The following is a 20,209-nucleotide window of genomic DNA, read 5'->3' as shown; positions in this document are numbered from 1 at the left end:
CTTCTGGGAACATATGACCTGAAGCAAACTCTCTCAGTCATAAGGTTCCTCTTAAGAATGTAACAAGACACCACCCACTCCCCCTCAGACTTCCCTCAGGAATTTAACAAAAAACCTGACTAAAAATAAGTAAACCATAAGACATATGACCCACAAGTAACAGTATGGCCATAGACCACCCTTCATACAATGGAAACGAGCGAATCAAAAAGGATTGACTAGGCCATTTGGAGTTACCTAGCCAATAAGGGTAGAGCCTGAGAAGGAACAAGGGGGGAAGGTAGGGGGCCGACCCAAACCCTATACAACAAAGTCCCCTGCCTATAGTCAGACATTCATTTTCAAATGCCCCCTCTCTGTAAAGAGAGCTTTCTTTAATACTATTCTTCCTTTCTGATCTTATACTGTAATAAACTTTTGCCTGCTGCTCATTTTTTTTATTTTCTTTTTTAACATTTATTTATTTTTGAAAGACAGAGAGACAGAGCACTAGTAGGTGAGGGGCAGAGAGGGGGCAGGGGGAGACACAGAATCTGAAGCAGGTTCCAGGCTATGAGTTGCCAGCACAGAGCCTGACATGGGGCTCGAACCCACAAACCACGAGGTCATGACCTGAGCCGAAGCCAGACGCTCAACCGAGGGAGCCACCCGGGCACCCTTTCTGCTGCTCATTTTATTCTGTGTCCACCTATTCATTCTGTAAAGCTGCGAGACAACGAATCCTGGGTATTGAGGTAAAACTTCCTGCAGCCGCAGCATTCAGTAAATACTTCTTGAGTAAATGAATGTAAGAAACAGAACGTGAAAGCAGACTTGGAGGCCAGAAACCATGGCCCTCACAATTATTAATAACTATTCTTAGGGCTTCTATAGTGACAAGTATGCTACACCTAAAATTAGATGTGTGGGACATCAAAGATGAGGTCAGAGGCTGATACTCCACCTCAACTTTTCTGGGGAATTCTTAGCAAATAAATGGATATCGCTCTGTTCCTTCTGCCACTTTCCTTTTCCCCAGAGGAAATCACATTTTTTAGGTCATCCAATAATGATTGGTCCAGTTTCATTTTGGCAACTGCTACAACGGGCACCTTAAGTACCCCACTCACCGTCCTTACTCATCATAAACACTGAGCCTCCTGGGAAGGCTCGTTCAGGGAACCTGTGGTTCCCTACCCTGCACACAGAATTGATCTCACCTGGCAATTGCCAAATTATTTCCCACTCCCCCTGCATTGGCTTTTCACCGGCCATCATCACTCAGCTCCTTGGGCTAAGACTGGAGGTCCCCTTACAAAGGCAACGACTAGTATCTGGCTCAGATGCAAAACACGATAAGTGCTTTTCTTATCCATTCACACACCCTGGGCCACAGTTTTGTTTTGTTTTGTTTAAATTAGTGTTGCTAGTCAGTCATCTCAAAATTCCTGGACAGAAATGGAACAAAGAAAAGGAAAAAGCAACCGAGTTTACTTAAAGCATACTGAGGACAGTGAGGTGCCCTGCTGGGAACCGGGGGATGACAGGAGGGAGAAGGCCCCGGGGCCTTGCCGCAGGCCCACACTGCCATTGTCGTCATTTGCACAAGCCAGGCTCCAGCTGCCAACAGTTTATGACACCCAGAAATGCTCCCTGACCCCCTTCCCCCTGATCCCTCTCCCCCGCACACACATGTACTTGCGGGCACAGGACCTGCTAGCAATGCAGGGAAGGGCTAATGCTCAGCATGAAGCGAGACCTGTTCCTGGGCCGCCATTCTTTTTGTCATATTCTGTGCCTGGACTTGTGTAGGTGACCAGGGCACAATACATACCTTCGCTGAATGAAACACATAAAGATCCTAGGAACGCAATGCTTGAGAGTACCCGCCGAAAACTTGGTTACCTTGCCACCCAGGAATAAATGTTCATTTCAGCTCCTGAGCAGAGCCAAACATCTGGAAGGAGAAGGAAAACGCAGACGAGACCGTTATCAGATAGGGGCTATCTGCACAAGAGAGGTTCTTTCATTTCATTCACTTGGGAGTTTCCTTTAGGGTTGGCCCCTCGTTGCTCTTACAAATGCTCCTGGATCTATACTGAGAGGAGCCTTGTCTCCCTCCCTTTGTGAAGCCAACTGCCTGTGAGTTTGTAACCATTACAGCTGTTGATGATGAAACAATAAAGAAGAACCTCCTCTAAGTCAAAAAGTGCAGCTAGAGATAAGATTCATTTTCAATGCCCCTGCAGCTGCGTCTGATGGCATGGCCACCGCACTTCTCAGCAAGTGGGGATCCAAGGCTGATTCATCGCAAAGTGAGTAAATGCCTTTTTTTCCCCTCCAAGATGACCCTGTGCTCCACCTCCTAACAATTTCATTACGTGTGGGTGGGGGGAGGGGGATGAGAAAAGTGAGAAATAATAATTTATAAATATATGGCAAATTTTTAAATAAAAAGGGGAAACAAAACCCCTCATAACTATTATTAGCAGAGACAGAACCAATAATGGTGCTATATACAATGTCTATCAGGCAGGTCATATTGATTCTGAGTACAGCGTTCTATTCTTGTATATTGGCCAAGTAGCTGGGGAGGGCAAACCCATGGCAAGGCGAGTCATACTAACAAAACACCTACAGTTTTGTTGATACTTATTACAGGGGGCTTGCTTTGCCACTGCCGCAAACACTGTAGGGATTAAAATGAAAATATATACTCTGCCAAGATTTCTCAGGAAATACATGAGTTTGGAGAACAGGGCATAGGACTTAATTAAATATCTTGGTGAGGATGTTTCAGAGTTAATTAAGAAAACTACAAATTAAGAAACAGCTGCAAAAAGGAGATCGCATTGCATCTAACTGAAGGCATCCAGCCTTTTGTTTCTCCTGGGGGTTCTGGGATTTTGAAGATTGTTTGACTTGATATAAAATGTACAAAAAAATGAAATAGCTGAAATCTAAAGAGCTGAAATACCTCACTCGGTTTTGTGAACTATTTACTCAAAGTTACAAACTTACTATATATGTATACACACACACACACACACACACACAGAAGAAATGGATTGAAGGAAAAATTTAATAAACAGAGAAAAATCAAAATCCTTCAGTACCCTATGAGCCTAACATTTATAAACATATGACAGTGACTGCTTTCAAAGCCATTACTGATTAATGTGTTTGATACCCAGTTTAATGAATTATCATGCCAAAAATTTCATTACCTGGTACAATTTTTATTTTGTACGAAAGGTTATGTCCTCCTTTGTATTGAAAAATATATATAAATGTATGTAGCTATTGGTTAAAAGCTTGCATTTCAAAACATAATAAAGATTTGAACATCAAATCACCTCATTTGTTTTCAGTACTTGAAATGCTGCTTAGGGAAATTTTAGGCAAGGTACCAAACGTATCACACCTCCCACAAATGGACTATCCTTGCTACATGCGCCCAGCCTGCCTTGCTGTGGTCTATTTTGTCCGCATGCTAGGTTTTACCCTACAGAGCTTGACTTGGTGAGGCTACTGTATTAATTTGCCTCTTTTATATACAGGGCCAGACACATTCAGCATCTGCCCTGTGCCTGACGCTGTGCTAGGTGCTGGGGCTGCAGCTGAATGCACCGATAGGATGGACCTAGTCCTGGAATTCTGCTCTTGAGCACGCTCATTGGAAACAAGAGGATCCCCAGAGGCAGGTAAGCCCAGGGAGGGGGTTCCTGGATGTGGGATGACACATCACACCACGGGCGATTAGATGGCAGACATTTAATCACCATTGGGAGATTAGCAGCAAAGTCCTCCTTCCTTATTTTTCTATCTGCTCATTTTGGCAACACCATTTCTACCTTGGCAAAAGATCGTTTATGGCAAAAGATAGGGCAACAATTTGAAACCATGAGTTACATTTTATGACTACTTCAGACAATTCACCCAAATCCAAAAAAAAAAAATCATGCATTATATGGGATCCTTATAACTCATTTATATTTTTAGGAAGCCTGCACAGTTTTTCATTGGGTGGTGGGGTGGGTAATGCATTATACCTAAGGGCTAAAGGTGCCATTTGCATGTTACACCTTGGTTTATTTATTTATTCTTCCTCCCTCAATGAGTTTTATTGCTGATTACATTGCACAGGAAAAAAAAGAGGAAGTACAAAGTCAACTCTCTACTTTTAAGAACCTAACAGAGCATGAATCCTCTCAGTTACTCTTCAATTTCTGTACACTGAGCGTGAGTCTGGAATTAAATGTCACCACAAATGACTCAAAAATGCTCTAAAAACAGGGTTGCATATACAACTTTGGTTAAAGACAAATGTCCCAGGCAAAAAAAAATAAATAAATAAATAACAATAATAAGTTGAAAAGGAAGAAAGAGGGGAAAGTGTGTTTAAGTCTGAACTTCGGTAGAATTTGACCAATTCTTAGGAACACTGGGGAAATCCATTGCCAATTGCCAAAACTTGACCCAACTCTCTGGAAACATCTGTAGTGTGATAGGTTGTACTCCTGTTTTCTTCCAAATTTCAAAGAATCTAACACTTACCAGAAGCCAAATTCTTAGAGAGCACTCGAGGAATTTTACATTGACTCTATGAAATGTCACATGAACGAGTAGCCTATGATATGTCTACAAGGCTGAGCTTGTATTTATGAGGACTGTAGGTAGACAATCCATGTTTGCTTCATTCTGCTTAGTCTGAATCTTATTTTAACAATTTGATCGTATTCTTGTAGATTTTAATTGGCAGCCATGAGAAGTAATTGATCATATTGTCATTTTGATGTATTTTTTAACATAAGATGTACTCTATTCTTGTACAATGATATGTTGCCCAGTTGACATCTATCGAACAATGTATCTTTGTATTAGAGACATGGCCCAGAGAGATGTGGGTTGTTTTTCTACAAAGGGTAATTGCTATGCGTGCAACTAGAAATACTCAGGGGCCATGGACAGAAGCTGGAAGAGCTTTCAGGGAACAGAAGACAACACACAGGATTGTGGAGAATACATCAATTGCTGAAGCTCTAGTAATATCCAGTCTTCAGGGGAATTTGTCTAGCTGACAAAAAATTGTCATTCTCGCTAATATTTATACTTCTATTGGGGTATCTTGTGTTTATATGACAAGTGATTTCCCTTCAAAAGCATCACCTTACTGAACAGAAACTATCACAATGAGATGTGGAAATAAGTGTATGGCTGTTTTATAGCAAAAAAGTTAACCACTGAAAAATTTGTGAGTGATCAAATATGAAAAGTAATTCTGTTTTCAGCAGCTATACAATCAGTACACAACAAATCCGAAGAGAAGGTGCTTGGTCATGTAAAATATTCAATTATCTCCCCCACTTAGATAATCAACAGTTTCATCATGTCAATTATTTAACTGCAAAGGGCAAATATAGGTGTTTGGTTACAACCTACTACTTACTTTGCCCGTCAGTAAAAGTCACTAGGGAATATCAATTTTGCATTTTTTTTCTGACCTGGAATTCCTATTAATGACAATTAGTGCAAAGTTAGAGCATATACGATATCATTTCAGGAAGTGCTGACATTTCAAAGACATGACCTTCTCAAGTTGCAGAGCAAACAGTGTTGTTTGTTAAAGGGTTTTTTTTGTTTGTTTGTTTTATTTGTGCATCTTTGCTTCTCAGGTTCAGTAAATTACTAATGCTTCCCTTTAACTCATTAACATTTTTAGTTGTTAAAAATTTTTAAAGTATTAAAATATCTGCTTTTATGGTCATTGCCATTTTAAAAATTCTTTTTCTACCCAGTATGGAATCAGAGTAAAAGAAGTTATTATTGTCACAAGAATTTTTTATTTGAAAAAGAAATTGAAGGATTTCTATGCTGTCTCTATCTTTTATACTGTGATATTTTACTAATTTCATTACCAAGTTAAGACTGATAGTAGTAACTTAAGTAGTAAGTTGGTTAAATAGTAAGCTAAAAAAATAGTTTTTTTGGGTTTTTTTGTTTTTTTTGTTTTGTTTTGTTTTTGTTTTGGGGGTTGTTTTGCTACTTAGACAAAGACTGTCTTCTGTGGTTCTACCAGCATTATATTTGCAAAATACCAACCCATTTAAATAAATATTTTAAGATTTTATTTTTAAGTAATTTCTATACCCAGTGGAAGGCTCAAACTCACAACCCCAAGATCAAGAGTCATGCTCTTCTGATTGAGTCCCTTTTTAAATAAATTTTTAAACTGAAAACTAGAAGTCATTTAAATTAGTGCAGAACATAGGCTTTGGTGTTAGAAAACCCAAGATTGGGTCTAAATTCCATCATTTATTAGCTGTTTGACCACTGGCAAATTAGTTAACCTTTCGGACTCCTTTTTTTCACTGTAAATTGGTCAATAGCCTTGTGGGCCACCCACTGAATCAAAGGGGTTCGTGAGAGAATAGGAGGAAGTGCTTTGCCAAAGTAAGGGCGGTGCACAACAGGGGAAAGCTGTGGATATTATGCCTTGAAATCCAGTTCATATGAAAAATGCCTTTCCATGTTTTCAGAGGAAACACTCAAGATTTCTAACCTATAGATCCCAATAAGGGATCAAATCTCTTCTTTGACGACTTGTAAAACAAGATGCTGGCATGATACCCACTCTTTCCAGACTGCTGCACTGAGTTATTAGAATATTTCTACTCTCATTTTCATTGTCCAGTTATTTCAAGTAGGTGGAAGTGGGGTTTTTATTTTTCCTCAGACCTGTAAGTATTTTTCTCATTCCTTTTATGCCCTGCCCCCACGTAGATTCATCAGAAAACTCAGCCTCTCCACAGCTCAAAGTACCAGAAGTTTATTGCAGGTTTGTGATACAAAGTTTTTTCTTTCCCACATTGGGATTCTTTTAGACTTAAGCTTCTGGGCCTATACTTAAATACTCATTATTGAAAATTGTTATGGTATTTGTTTTCAGTCTGATTAACTGTGCCCAGGAGTTTTTACTATTCAAAAATCTGCTGTGGTCTTTCGCTCAGTACCTCTCCCACGTAATTTCTGCTCTTCTGGCTTTGCCCTCTCCGTCACTCTAGATATTTCTTCAGGAGTCAGTTCAGAAGTCTATGTGCCCCTGTTGTGCTCCATTCACACCTTTATTGCAATAGTGTTTAACTGGACTACAATTAATCCCTTACATTTCCTTCTGCCCCTCCAACTATGCATCTACATTTTAAGGATAAAACTCAAGATTTGTTCATTCATATTTGTATTTCTAGCACATAACAGATTGTTCAGTACTGTTTGTCAAATGGGCAAATGACTACATTTTATGTTAAAAGGTAGCTGCCAGTTTTTCTTAAAAATGGTAACAGGTGGTGATTTGGATCTTAATCCTTCTGTTTCCTACAGGATGTGATTATCATGGCACCTGCATTACTGATTCTCTTGGGGGCTACAGTGATACTGAGAGCAGACTCACTTTCTGATAAAAAATGTAGGTAACATCTATTAAGTTCAGTAGCGTTTCTTTACAAAAAATACATCACAAAAATGATGACATTATTTTCTCCCAAATAATCCTCAATTGGGAAATTCTGTGTGGATTTTTTTAAAAGGAGAATATTTATTCATATCAGAATACAAACTCTTTAAACATGCTATACTTTAAGAAAGCAAAGTTGACTGGAATGCAAATGTTATGCTACAGGAGGAATCGTATTCCATGTGCGGGTGTACAGGCATTATGGGACACTATGGAATAAAGCTGGAGCTGGTGACCACACATGGAATGCCTTCCCATACAAGGGGATGGTTACAAGTCCTCATAACCAAAGAATAAAAACCTTCCACCGTGTGTGGTTCAGAAACTTACTGATCTATGGATATGGTGTACTGACAGAATCTAAGAAAAAGAAAATTGTCGCATGGTCCCTAAGTAGTGTTGTCTAAGAGGACTTTCTATGATAATGACACCATTCTGTATATACATTGTCCAATGTAGTAGCCACTAACCACAAGTGACTACAGAGTAGTTGAAATATGGCTCATGCAACTAAGGTAATAAACATTTGATTTTATGTAACATAATGGACAGCTAATCTAGACAGAACCCTGCAAGGCTGTATGCAGCAAGCATCAAGTAGGAATTATAGAAGGCTCTTAAATATTAAAAGTTAGTGGAGACATCCGAACCATTTAGCAAATGAATAAGTCTGTTTCCTAATAGTATGTATAATGTTGTCCTAGTTTTGGGGGGGGGGAATTAACAAGTTGTATCAATGTATACCAAGGACAAAAAGTAATGAATATATCACGTGTTAACACTATTCTCAGTTGCAGGATTTTAGGCAATTTTTCTTTTTACTCACCTGTGCTTTCCCAAATTTCTAAAATGAACAGGCATTGATTTGGTAGTTTAAAGGAAAGCTTTTCTTTTGAAAACAGAGTGGTTCATTAAAGAAAAAAGAGCCCTCTTTTCTATAAATGTGTAATTTCACTCACGCATTTTTTTGACTTTGAATCATAATGAGAAATAAATTAATTGTACATCACGAACCAGTGCATATACAAATATTTAAATAGATTCATGTAGTGGAAACAAGAGGTTCACGGAACAGTAATTATATTTCAAGCTCCCTGATATTTTCTATTTTCTTCCATGTCATTGAAAACATTCTAGCCACAAACTAATAAATTTCCCCAGCCAATTAATAGATAAATGGCCCTCAGTTTGAAAGGTATAGTTATAATGAATATTGAGATATTCATTTTTCAGTAAAATGCCTATATATGTTATAGGTAAACACTTGGGCAAAATTAGAAAGATAATGAGTTAAAAGCAGTTTTAAAGCAACTTTTTCCAACATTATTTGAGTTTTATATATTCTAATAATCCTAAAATCCTATACTATACAATAAAATGTTTTTAAAATTTAAAAGAGCTACTTCCATACAATTGAATATCATGTTGGTCCTTTTCATCAACAGCTTTACTTCTCCCACCTACCAACTTCACTATCAAAGTTACTGGCCTTTCCCAAGTTCTTTTGCGTTGGGAATCAAATCCTGATCAAGAGCCAGTGAATATAGAGCTAGGCTATCATGTGAGAATAAATGCTCCACAAGAAGAAGACGTAAGTATTTGTTCTGACAGCTGTCTTTATTTAGAGGCAAATTTTCATTTTGACTGCATTTTCCCTATTGAATGAAATTCTAAGTTACAAAAAGAGAGAGAGAGAGAGAGAGAGAGAGAGAGAGAGAGAAATTGACTCAAGGGTATTCTGGCATGTGCCCAACCGAGTAGGGTGTCTGTTGAAAAGACCCTGATCTGGTACCATGCATGTTGGTTAGCATTCAACAGCAGCACAGAACATTCTAACTTTGCCACAATTCTCTCAGTAAGCAAAGAAAGTTTAGTCACTTTGAAGATAAAAGAATTTGATATGGGTTTTATGTTCCCTTTAAAATAGACAAAGAGAAAAAGAGAAGAGAGTGCTGGAGTAAGGTGGGAGGCAGCGTGTGCCTAACCAGAGAGGCCAAGTTCAAATCCGGGCAACCACTCTAGGTCTGGGAGATGCACTTTTGGGGTATCCCACTACAGGGCATACGTGAAGGCACCTGATACCTAGGAGATGCGCAGTAAAATCAAACAAAGAGAGAAGCAATTGGTAGTAACTATTTTTTCAGTCAACACAGAATTCTAGAGAATTTTCTTTTAGAAAGTTACCTCTGGGGAAGAGACTAGGACACTAGAGATGATGATTGTAGTAAATGTGTACCTCAATTACAGTTTTTTGTTTTTATAAGAATGTCTTCATGTATCATTGAGGAATCATTATATTATTGTACTTTTATAAAGTTTATTTATTTTGAGGGAGATACAGACAGTGCAAGTAGGAGAGAGGCAGAGAGAGAATCCCAAATAGGCGCTTATTTTTTAAAATCAGACTTTGTTGAGGTACAAATGGTGTGCAAAAAGCTGTGCATATTTTCATCACTCAATGACTTTGGGGATAAGCATTTACATACCTGTGAAACCACGGGCCTAATTTTTTTTTCTAGCCAAAGTACTTAATTGTGTTTCATTTATGTGCCATTTAAAAAGTGGAAGAAAATGCCTATTGGATTAAAATAGCTCTCTGAATGCTCTTTCCCTTTTATGTATCATGACTTGTGGGGTTTATTTTTAGTACGAAACCAGGAACACTGAAAGCAAACGTGTAACCGTTCTTCATAAAGGCTTTTCAGCAAGTGTGCAGACGGTCCCTTGGAACGGCCAGCCCCTCCCACCAAGCCGCTGGGTTTCTGCTGAACTTAAAGCCCCACCTGGTAAGGCAGGCTCCTAATGGCCTCCTGTTGTATTCCTGACGGTGCAGGTGTGGTGAAAGTTGGACAAGTGACTTTTCTGGAGTCAGTCAGCAGTTCCTGCCAAGCGTCCTTCCTCCTCCTCATCGTCCTGAGGCTGTGATCACTTCTTATTGTCATAACCTGCCAATCCCATCTGCTGCACCCCTGCAAACATAGCTTACACTTATCACTGCCCTGCTCCAAAGGTCACAGGGTCATCAGGGAACTCAGGACCCATCAGGTCTCTCTGAGACATTTTCCAACCACACCCTACATGATTCCTCGGTTTTTCTCAGATAGTTTTCTAACCTTGACTCCCACCTGACAGCTCATTCTTGCCAGGAGGATTCTTGCCATTGCTTTCCTGGATTCACTTCTGTCTATTTTCCTGAATCCTTCCCATATGTCTAAGCCCAGATCAAGTTGTACCTCCTCTATAAATTCCTTATACTTTTCATCCTATACACTGAAGAATGCTTTCTCCCCAGAACCCATTCATGGGCTGTGTTATTCATTTGGCACATATGACATTATCTTTCACAAATAGATTTATATCCTGCCATCTCTGACTAGGAGCCTGTTGGGAGCAGGGACAGTGTCTCATGCTTGATTACAGCCAGGAGAACAAGCAGTACATATATATGTTTATGTGTGTGTGTGTGTGTGTGTGTGTGTATGTTCTGAATGCTATGACTTTTCATACCAAATTGAAGCAAGCTGCTGATGGTTCATAGAAACCACAAGACTGAACAACCTGCCATGAAGAAAGAAGACAGCTCCCACTGTCTGTATACTCTCTTTTTGTGGAAAACTGGGGTTTCTAATACTTAGAACCAGTGATACTTGTGATTAAACCCTTGGAAACACACACACAGACACACACACACACACAGAGTAAAGAGAGAAGGATCACCAAGTCCCAGGGTATGTGAGTGCTCCTCCTAACAATTTGTCTTAGCCAGTCTGGCCCATAGGTCATCGTTCAACCACTGTCTTGTCACATCCCTGAATGAAAAAGCAACACACCTCCAGAACTGTGCCAGTGACTGAGAGCAGCATTGTAAAGATCTTCCCGTTTATTCATTATAACATGTGGCCTAGACCAGATAGCAGCCAATTCACAATGGCCATGATTCCAAGTACAGACACTGATCCACAGTAGACACAGGATACAGACCTTTGTGTGTCTTACGTTAGAGTGCTTTTCCAGGTCTCAGTAAGTAACAGGACTCTACCAGTAATGCAGCTTTCAGAATTACATTTCTGCGATTCTAATTATTCTCTGAGCATGCCACTACATGTTGACACTAACGAAAAGTTAATTCTCCCTTGAATCAAATTGAATTCATACCAAATAATTCCTGGGAAGAGAGGTGAGAGACAAACAGATTGCAGGAAGAGTCTAAACTATACTTTGGGCATGGAGCATCTGGTCATTTAGTGCACGGACAGTACATTTACTACAAGGCATAGACACAAAATTATGTATGTTTGTTGTATATGGATATATACAAGCAAACATCTCTGACAGCACATGGTAATAATACACCGTAGCCAATGTCCCTTTTCTCTAACTTCACTGAAGACAAAAGAAGCCTGTCTTCTTCTCCCCCTTGAACTACACTGGCTGCCAGCGATAAGTATGATCGCACAATTGACTTAAACTAAGGGGAAGAGACCCCTTCTGTTGTTTGAGATTCAGTCAAAAGGCTCTCACTTTGATGAGGTCCTTCCCGACCCTCAGCCCAAAGTGCTTCTTCCCTCCTCTGAGCAACCACAAGACCAGGGTCACCACAGTGTGCTCTGAACAGCACAAGTTAATGTGGTGACAATGCAGTTTGAAATGAAAACAAGGCTTTCCAGACAAACAATCTTCAGAGATCTTCAGAAATCATCTTCAGAAAGGAATGTAACGTGATGGGTATGGTGGAAAATCACAAGATTCTCTAATATCTTTGCATGTTGAAGAGGCCTTCAGCACGCAAGTGTGCACAGAATCTCCAAAGAAGTATTGTTATGATGCTGTGTTGCCAGAACCCATTTCCTTCCAAGCAGCAATCTGTGTTATTCATGACATCTGCATGATGCAACACAATGACTCCCATGATTCTCGGATGGAAGTGGCTCTGGAGACCTTCCTCTACCAACTCTCTCATTTGCAGGTGGAAAAACTGAGGCCCAGAAAAGTAGGGCTTAAAGTGTCACCGTTAGCTATGGAAAGATGTGGTATTATAATACCGAGGTTGCTGGGCACCAAGGTCTGAATGACAATCTATTGTAGTTAAATTTTCATACAAGCATATCCCACATGTACACCCCCTTAGCCCCAAGTAGCCAGAAGGTTATTATTATTATTATTAATTTTTGAGAAAGAGAGAGAGAAACACAAGTGGGAGGGGGGCAGAGAGAGAGAGAGGTACAGAATCCGAAGCGCTCTCCAGGCTCTGAGCTGTCAGTGCAGAGCCCAGTGTGGGGCCTGAATTCACAAACCACAAGATCATGACCTGAGGCAAAGTTAGAGGCTTAACTGGCTAAGCCCCCAGGCACACCAGACAGAACATTTAAAAAAATTTTTTTTTAATATTTATTTTTGAGAGAGACAGTATGAGTGGGAAATGGGCAGAGAGAGAGAGAGACAGAGAGAGAGAGAGGAGACACAGAATCGGAAGCAGGATCCAGGCTCTGAGCTATCAGCACAGAGCCCAACGCAGGGTTTGAATCCATGCTGTGAGTTCATGACCTGAGCTGAAGTCAGATGCTTATCCAACAGAGCCACCCTGGTGCCCTGACAGGTTTTTTATTGTCAGAAACTCAGGCTTTATAATCCTAGCTTCATCCCACAGTGAGCTGGTCCTTTGCAAATAGGTTTCTATCAATGTGTGATAACAATTACTTTTTCATGGTAAGACGTTCCCAATCACTACAGTTTCAAAGGAAGTAAGAGACTTAAAGACTGTCATGGCAACATTTTGTTCTTATTTTTGGCCATCTTATTGACCATCTAGGGTCTCCTGGAACCTCAATTGTGAATTTAACATGTACCACAAACACCACAGTGAATAATCATACTCCCTTAAGGCCATACCAAGTTTCTCTTCACTGCTCCTGGCTAGCTGGCAAGGATGCCCCTGAGGATACACAGTATTTTCTCTACTATAGGTGAGTACCTACTTTTACTTAAGTAAATGCATTCTTTCCTATAGCCTTAAAAACTTATGAGCATTTTGATTTAGGTATGGGTCCTGGACCGAAGAATGCCAGGAGTACAGGAGAGACACCCTGAACAGAAATACTGCATGCTGGTTTCCAAAGACTTTTATCAGCAGCAGAGGGAGTGAGGCACTCGCAGTGCATGCTAATGGCTCAAGCAACCATGCTCCAATCAAGCCTTTTGATCAGCTGTTTGCTCTTCATGCAATCGGTAAGGTAGACTTAACTCAGAGCTGGACTAACCAAATCGCAGAATCTCAGCTTCGAAGGGCTTATAAAGATCACGTGGTTTGACTAATTTTCAACCCTAAGTGATCATCTGTCCCCTGCCTGACAATCACAGGGGCAAGCTTTCTCAGCCTCAGCAATACTGATAATTTTGGATGGATAACTGTCTGGTGGGAGCTGTCCTGTGCCTTGCAGGATTTTTAACAGCATCCCTGGTCTCTTCTACTGGACCAGTAACATCCTCCCTGCAGTTGTGACAACAAAATATCTCCCAACATTTCTAAATGTCCCGTGGGGGACAGAATCTCCACCATGTGAGAATCACTGAACCAGGGAATGTGAACCCACTGCTGAAGGGAGTATCCCTTTCATTTTTCAGCTCTGACTCATTGCATGAAGTTTCTGGTGCTGTGATGGAGTGGTACCTCCAAATAATTCTCATCCCTTTCCCCACAAGATGGTCTCAGAGCTAGCAAAATACAGCAAGCTTTCTCATCCTGAGATTTCTCTTCCCCAAGCTCCCCACCCCCAATTTCTCATGCTTTCCTCTTAGGACCCTTTGCCATGCTGGTCTGTCTCCTCCAGGTGGTCCTAAAATGTCTCTCTCAGCATAGGGATTCTCAGATATCAGCATATTATTTAAGGTCTCATTGGCTCCATTCTCAAAATAGAAATACTATAGTCTCCTTCATCCTAGATGCTTGTATTAATGAAATTCATCAGGAGCCTTTCACGCAGCATTCTTGTTACTAACCCTCAAGATTTCAGCAGTAGTGTATTTACTGGCATGGGCTGTGGAGTCAGGCTGCCTTGGCTTAGGTCCTGGCTCCACCACCAACTAGCTGAGTGACCGTAGACAAGCTGGTCATTGCCTTGTACCTCAGTCTTCTCATCAGAAAGAAATGGGGATAAATTAATATTTCCTGCAAAATTTTTGTGAGAACTAAGTGTGTTAAGAACTCTACAGTGCTTCGGGGCGCCTGGGTGGCGCAGTCGGTTAAGCGTCCGACTTCAGCCAGGTCATGATCTCGCGGTCCGTGGGTTCGAGCCCCGCGTCAGGCTCTGGGCTGATGGCTCGGAGCCTGGAGCCTGTTTCCGATTCTGTGTCTCCCTCTGTCTCTGCCCCTCCCCCGTTCATGCTCTGTCTCTCTCTGTCCCAAAAATAAATAAAAACGTTGAAAAAAAATTAAAAAAAAAACAACTCTACAGTGCTTAGAACAATGCCTGGTAATGATACATAATTATAAATAGACAAGGTGTTATTTAAAGGGACATGATTTATCTATATCTCTATCAAATGAAGTATATAACTTGGTTTAAAGAACCAGCTCACAAAAGAGGTTATATAATTCTATTCAACAGTATATTTCTCAGATGACCTAAAAATGTCCCTTTCCTAAAAATAAGTAATAAACAATGCTGAGGAGGACATGGGAAACAATACTAATATGAAAATGGGCACAACCTGGTACAGACCACAGGGATTCATTTTCCTGTATGATTTTCATTTATTAGAGATAAATTCCTCATACTACTAAAAGAAATAGATTCCTGGTTAAAATTTTTCTGCCTAGGGAACGGGAGGCTCTGGAACCAATCAATACATCCCATTCTTAGATCGTCCCTATGATTCATTAATTGTGAGATCTAAGTCACACAGCCTGAGACAAGAGCACTCGCTTAAAAATAATTTCTACCCACATCACAAGGCTATGAGATAATCGGGTGATAACTCAGGAGAAAGAACTCTACAATTGTTAGACAAATGTGGCCCATTCTTTTTATGCAGAGAAAATTGAACCTTACCACTCCATCCCCGGCCCCCCACCCCAAACAAACTGAAACGATACAAAATGAAACAAAACTGAAGCTCAGAATGAGGGGATTCTTACCCAGAGCCACACACCTGCTTAGTAGAGGCAGTGCTTTGTGGAAGCTCCAGGGTTTCTCTCTAGGGTCAGGTTTACCTAGTTTGGTCCAGCTTGAGGAACAGGGATGGTGCGATGGGTCTTGGAATGAGCTGAAGTGGAAAGGGACTCAACCCTTCAATGTGATTTGGAATAGGAATCCTTTAAGATTAGAGGCAGGATCTCTTCGGTACTACAACTATGAGAGTCATCTGTGAGCCACTGGGGTCCTATGACTTGGAGATCAGTTAATTAAAACCTGAAGGTAGATCCTTGAAAAGATTGTATCTCAGAAATGCCTTGGGGAGTGTGAGTGGATTGGATTGATCAGCCTAGATCACTGACCTTTTATTCTCTAACCTAGATCGCATTAATCCTCCAGTGAATGTCACAGCAGAGATTGAAGGAACCTGTCTTTCAATTCAGTGGGAAAAACCAGTTTCTGCCTTTCCAATTCACTGCTTTGAATATGAAGTGAAAATTTACAACACAAGGAAAAATTATTTCCAGGTAATTCTTCAGATCGTTCCAATATTTGATAGTAGCATTCTCTTAGAAACACTGTAAAAATTATATTCAGTAACAGCTGTGGTTACAGCTTGGAGCTAACAAGGTCAAAGGTAACGTGTCTACCCAAGTTTTGTAAAAATAAACCAAGCTTTACTGGCTTTTGGTCTTGAAAGGACATACTTTTGGTTCAAAATAACACAAAGGATCACATAAAAAACACAGTAACACTATTTTTTTGGTGCAAATATGAAAAGTTGCAGCCGCTATGGAAAACAGTATGGAGGTTTCTCAAACAATCAAAAAGAAAATCATCGTGTGATGCAACAATTCCACTTCTTGGTTTATATCCAAAAGAATTATAAGTCGGGTCTCAAAGAGAAATTTGTACATCCCTGTTCATAGCACCATTATTCACAAGAGCCAAAAGGAAGAAACAACCCAGCTGTCCACTGGTAGATGATGAATGGATAAACCAAATGTGGTGTATACATACAGGGCTCTGTTGTTCTGCCTTAACAAGGAAGGGGATCGTGACACACGCTATGACCTGGATGAACCTTGAGGACACTACGTTAAGTGAAATAAACCAGCCACCAAAAGACAAATACTGTGGGACTGTACTTATGTGAGATACCAAGAGTAGTCAAACCCAGAGAGACAGAGAGTAGAATGATGGTTTCCAGGAACTGGGAGGAGGGGCCATGGGGGAGCTGTTGTTTAACAAGTAGAGTTTCGGTGTTGCAGGATGAAAGCGTGCCGGAGAGCGGGTGCACAACAGTGCGAATGTGCTCATCACTCCCGAACTGTACACGTAGTTAAGATGATTAATTTTCTGTTTTATGTATCTCACCACAACTGAGATATACTCATAAGCACTAATGGACAAAGAGTTCAAGAGACAGGAACTGAGAGGAAAGCCAGCATTTATGAAACATCAACTATGTGTCAACCTTTATTATGCTAATTTATTCCCTCCTCCCAGGAGCTGCATTAAGTAATTATCATCCCCATTACACAGGAAAGTGAGGCAGAGAGAGATTAAGCCACTTGCCCAAAGTCACCAAGCTGGCAAAGCTGTAGGGAAGTTGGGATTACAACTCATGTCTCAGTGACAGTGGGCAAAGCAAATTCAATTCCATCCAATCTGATTCAACAAATATTTACCCACTGGTTTCGGGGCGGGAGTTAAGAAGATAAAATACTGTCTCTGCCATCAAGGGGCCTAGTCTAGTGGACACACTCACCACCTCAGAGGAAGGGCCAATATGGGTCCAAAGGAGGGGGTGGGCAAAGCAACCAGTTAGGGCTCCCACCGAGAAGAACTGAGTGAAATCATGAAGGATGGATAGTTTGTAGCCAGTGCTTCCCAAAATACCAATGCTAAAAGACCTTCTTTTTTTTAATTTGTAATTCCTAATTTTTAATTAGATTTCTAATTTAATTTTGAATTGTTTCTTTTGGAAAATAGCTTAAAAATGAAATGCTAGGGAAATCAAATATGCCCAGAGACACACCCATTCATGGGCTAGAATGCTGTGGCAATGTCACATTGCTACAAGAGCCCCTAAATTGTTGTCTCTATTCCTGTGTTTACCTCACTGAGAATCAGTAATAAACAGCTCCTGACCCACACCAATCTGCCAACCACACTTTAAGTGGCAGGGGGTCTAGGCAGAAGGCATAACTCAAAGGCTTAAAAGAGCATGGTTCCTTCAGCCAAGTGGCAGTAAATGAATTGGCCTGGACATAAAGCCAACATTGGAATAGTAACTCTAGATCCACACTGTGACTTCTCCCAGAATGACTGGAATTTGGGGGGGCGGGGGAAGGAGTGGTTTCTCTTTTTAAAGCCATTGCCATAGGTGCTGAAAGCCATTGAAGAGTTTTATTCATTCAGAACTCTGGCCACATCTGCAAAATCAAAGAATAATTTTGGTAACAGCATGAAATCTGGATGCAGGTGGAGGGGCCATGTGGAGACAGGCACATTGGGTTAATGGCTATGGCAATTGTCCAAGCAAAACACGACAAGATAAATCAGGCAGTGGTTGTGGGGCAGGGTGAACAAAGGAGAAACACACACAGAAGAATGTAAGATATAGGTGTCATGGGCACATCTCTGGTTTGGGGCTCAAAGGATTAGCTGAGTGGTGCGAACACTGACCAGGAGAGAGAATATCAGAGACAGTCTCATTTGTGAGACAATAGCCTTGTTTCAACACCAGACTATGTAACTCTAAGTTGCCTGTAGCAAACCAGCATTTACTAATACTAAGCACATATTATTATATTGAACCAATATTGCTGTTTTTGCTCATCAAAAGTGGGTTGAATATTGGCAGTTATCATAGGATTCAACCTAGTACATCTTTAAACTTGGAATTACAAGGGCAATTCCATTTAATTCAATAATCCATGCTTAAGTGCTGCTTTGCCTACTTTACAGATGAGAAAACAGAGGCTCAGAGAAGTCAAGGAAGTTGTCAGCAGGTAGTTTGGGGTATAGGATTCAAACCCAGCCTTTCCTAGATTCAATGACTCTGCTCTTTCCTTTTCCCTATGCTCCAGTTGTTTGAGATCTTCCTGCACATCAGGGATCAGGCGTTTTGCTTTTTTTTTTTTTTTTTTTTTTTTGGTAAAGAGCCAGATATTTTAGGCTTAGCAGGACATATGGTTTCTGTAACAGTTACTCAGCTCTACCATTGTGGAACAAAAGCGGCCATAGATAATACATAAATAGGCATGGGTGTGTTCCAGTAAAACTTTATTTGCGGACACTGAAATTTCAGTTTCGTGTGTCATGAAATACTCTTTTTGATATTTTTCAATCATTTGGAGACGTATAAACCATTCTTAGCCTGCAGGCCCTACAAAAACAGACAGCAGGCCATACCGGCCCCCACATTTTAGTTTGCTGATGCCTGCTGAATAAGATGGAAACCAATGGATATTGTTTACTAACTTGGCTACAGAATATGGAAGGACAAGATGAGGGGGATTATGTGTTCTGCTATACGCCACCCCAGTCTTTTAATTTGGAAACCTTAAACAGACCCAGGTAAATCATCGAGAACTTACCAATGACTTTTTATTCATTTTGATTACAAGATCACTTTCCCCTGAAGGATAACTGTGACACATCTCTACTGAAGCATTCTAGAATAAACTCAGCAATGTGGGTCCTGTTGATTTTAAAAGGGTCACATAAAAGCGAGTGAGATTACTTATGTATGACCTTCTTTTCTGGTAACTGGCATTTCTTAAATTTTGTGTCCAGAGAGTCTTATAATGCTATTTTTCTCCATTCAGACAGAAAAACTGATGACGAATGCATTCATCTCAATAATTGATGATATTTCTAAGTATTCCATTCAAGTGAGAGCCACCGTGAGTTCTATGTGCAGACAGATGGGGTTTTGGAGCGAGTGGAGTCAACCTATATACGTGGGTAAGTATCTTCTGTTTTTTTTAAAGCAAGTGACCTTCCTCATGGTTAAAGCAGATGATCCTGGAAAGTGTACACATTCACTTAGCGATCTAAACTTGCTGATCTTCTGTCAGTCTACTGTCTTTTTGACCAGAGACAGATTTACCATTAAGTCAACAAAGCTTACATGTTCAAGCATCTTGCTAGCATGAGCCTTGCTAAAGCTCCATACCACTCCCCCTCGCCTTGTTTTCGGATTATCTGATTCTACTTTTATCCTTTTTTTTTTTTTAATAATTAAGCTTTCTGAGATAATTGCAGATTCACATGTAGTTGCGAGATATTATACAGAGAGAACTCATGTGTCTTTCATCCACTTTACCCCAAGGGTAGCAGCCTACAAACTATAGTACAAGATCACAACCAGAATTATCACTGGTAATGACCACTGATCTTATTCGGATTTCATCAATTTTATATGCATGCTTTTGTGTATTGAGCGCTATGCAATTCTACCCCATTTGCAGGTTTATGCATCCATTGCAAGGATCGCTTCCGTTGCCCCTTTACAAACACAATCTCTGTTGCGTGTCTCTATTCCTAACCCCTGCCAACTACTAATCTAAGCTCC

General features: G+C 40.4%; 1 protein-coding gene across 1 annotated transcript in view; it reads left to right on the top strand.

Moving 5' to 3' along the window:
• Nucleotides 1–3,622: 3,622 nt before the first annotated feature.
• Nucleotides 3,623–20,209, top strand: part of IL5RA (interleukin 5 receptor subunit alpha) — a 33,283-nt gene continuing 16,696 nt past the window's right edge. Inside the window, exons 1-9 of the mRNA XM_043587963.1 lie at nt 3,623–3,683; nt 6,763–6,817; nt 7,360–7,444; nt 8,938–9,083; nt 10,140–10,278; nt 13,302–13,455; nt 13,530–13,717; nt 16,006–16,151; nt 19,461–19,603. Of these exons, the coding sequence (XP_043443898.1) occupies nt 7,372–7,444; nt 8,938–9,083; nt 10,140–10,278; nt 13,302–13,455; nt 13,530–13,717; nt 16,006–16,151; nt 19,461–19,603 (989 nt within the window). The 5' untranslated portion in view covers nt 3,623–3,683; nt 6,763–6,817; nt 7,360–7,371. The remainder of the gene's footprint in view (nt 3,684–6,762; nt 6,818–7,359; nt 7,445–8,937; nt 9,084–10,139; nt 10,279–13,301; nt 13,456–13,529; nt 13,718–16,005; nt 16,152–19,460; nt 19,604–20,209) is intronic.

Source organism: Prionailurus bengalensis, chromosome A2 (assembly GCF_016509475.1).
Source record: "Prionailurus bengalensis isolate Pbe53 chromosome A2, Fcat_Pben_1.1_paternal_pri, whole genome shotgun sequence".
Taxonomy (NCBI): Eukaryota; Metazoa; Chordata; class Mammalia; order Carnivora; family Felidae; genus Prionailurus; species Prionailurus bengalensis.
The sequence above is the reverse complement of the archived record's forward strand: the minus strand, read 5'-3'. Positions and strand labels throughout refer to the sequence as shown.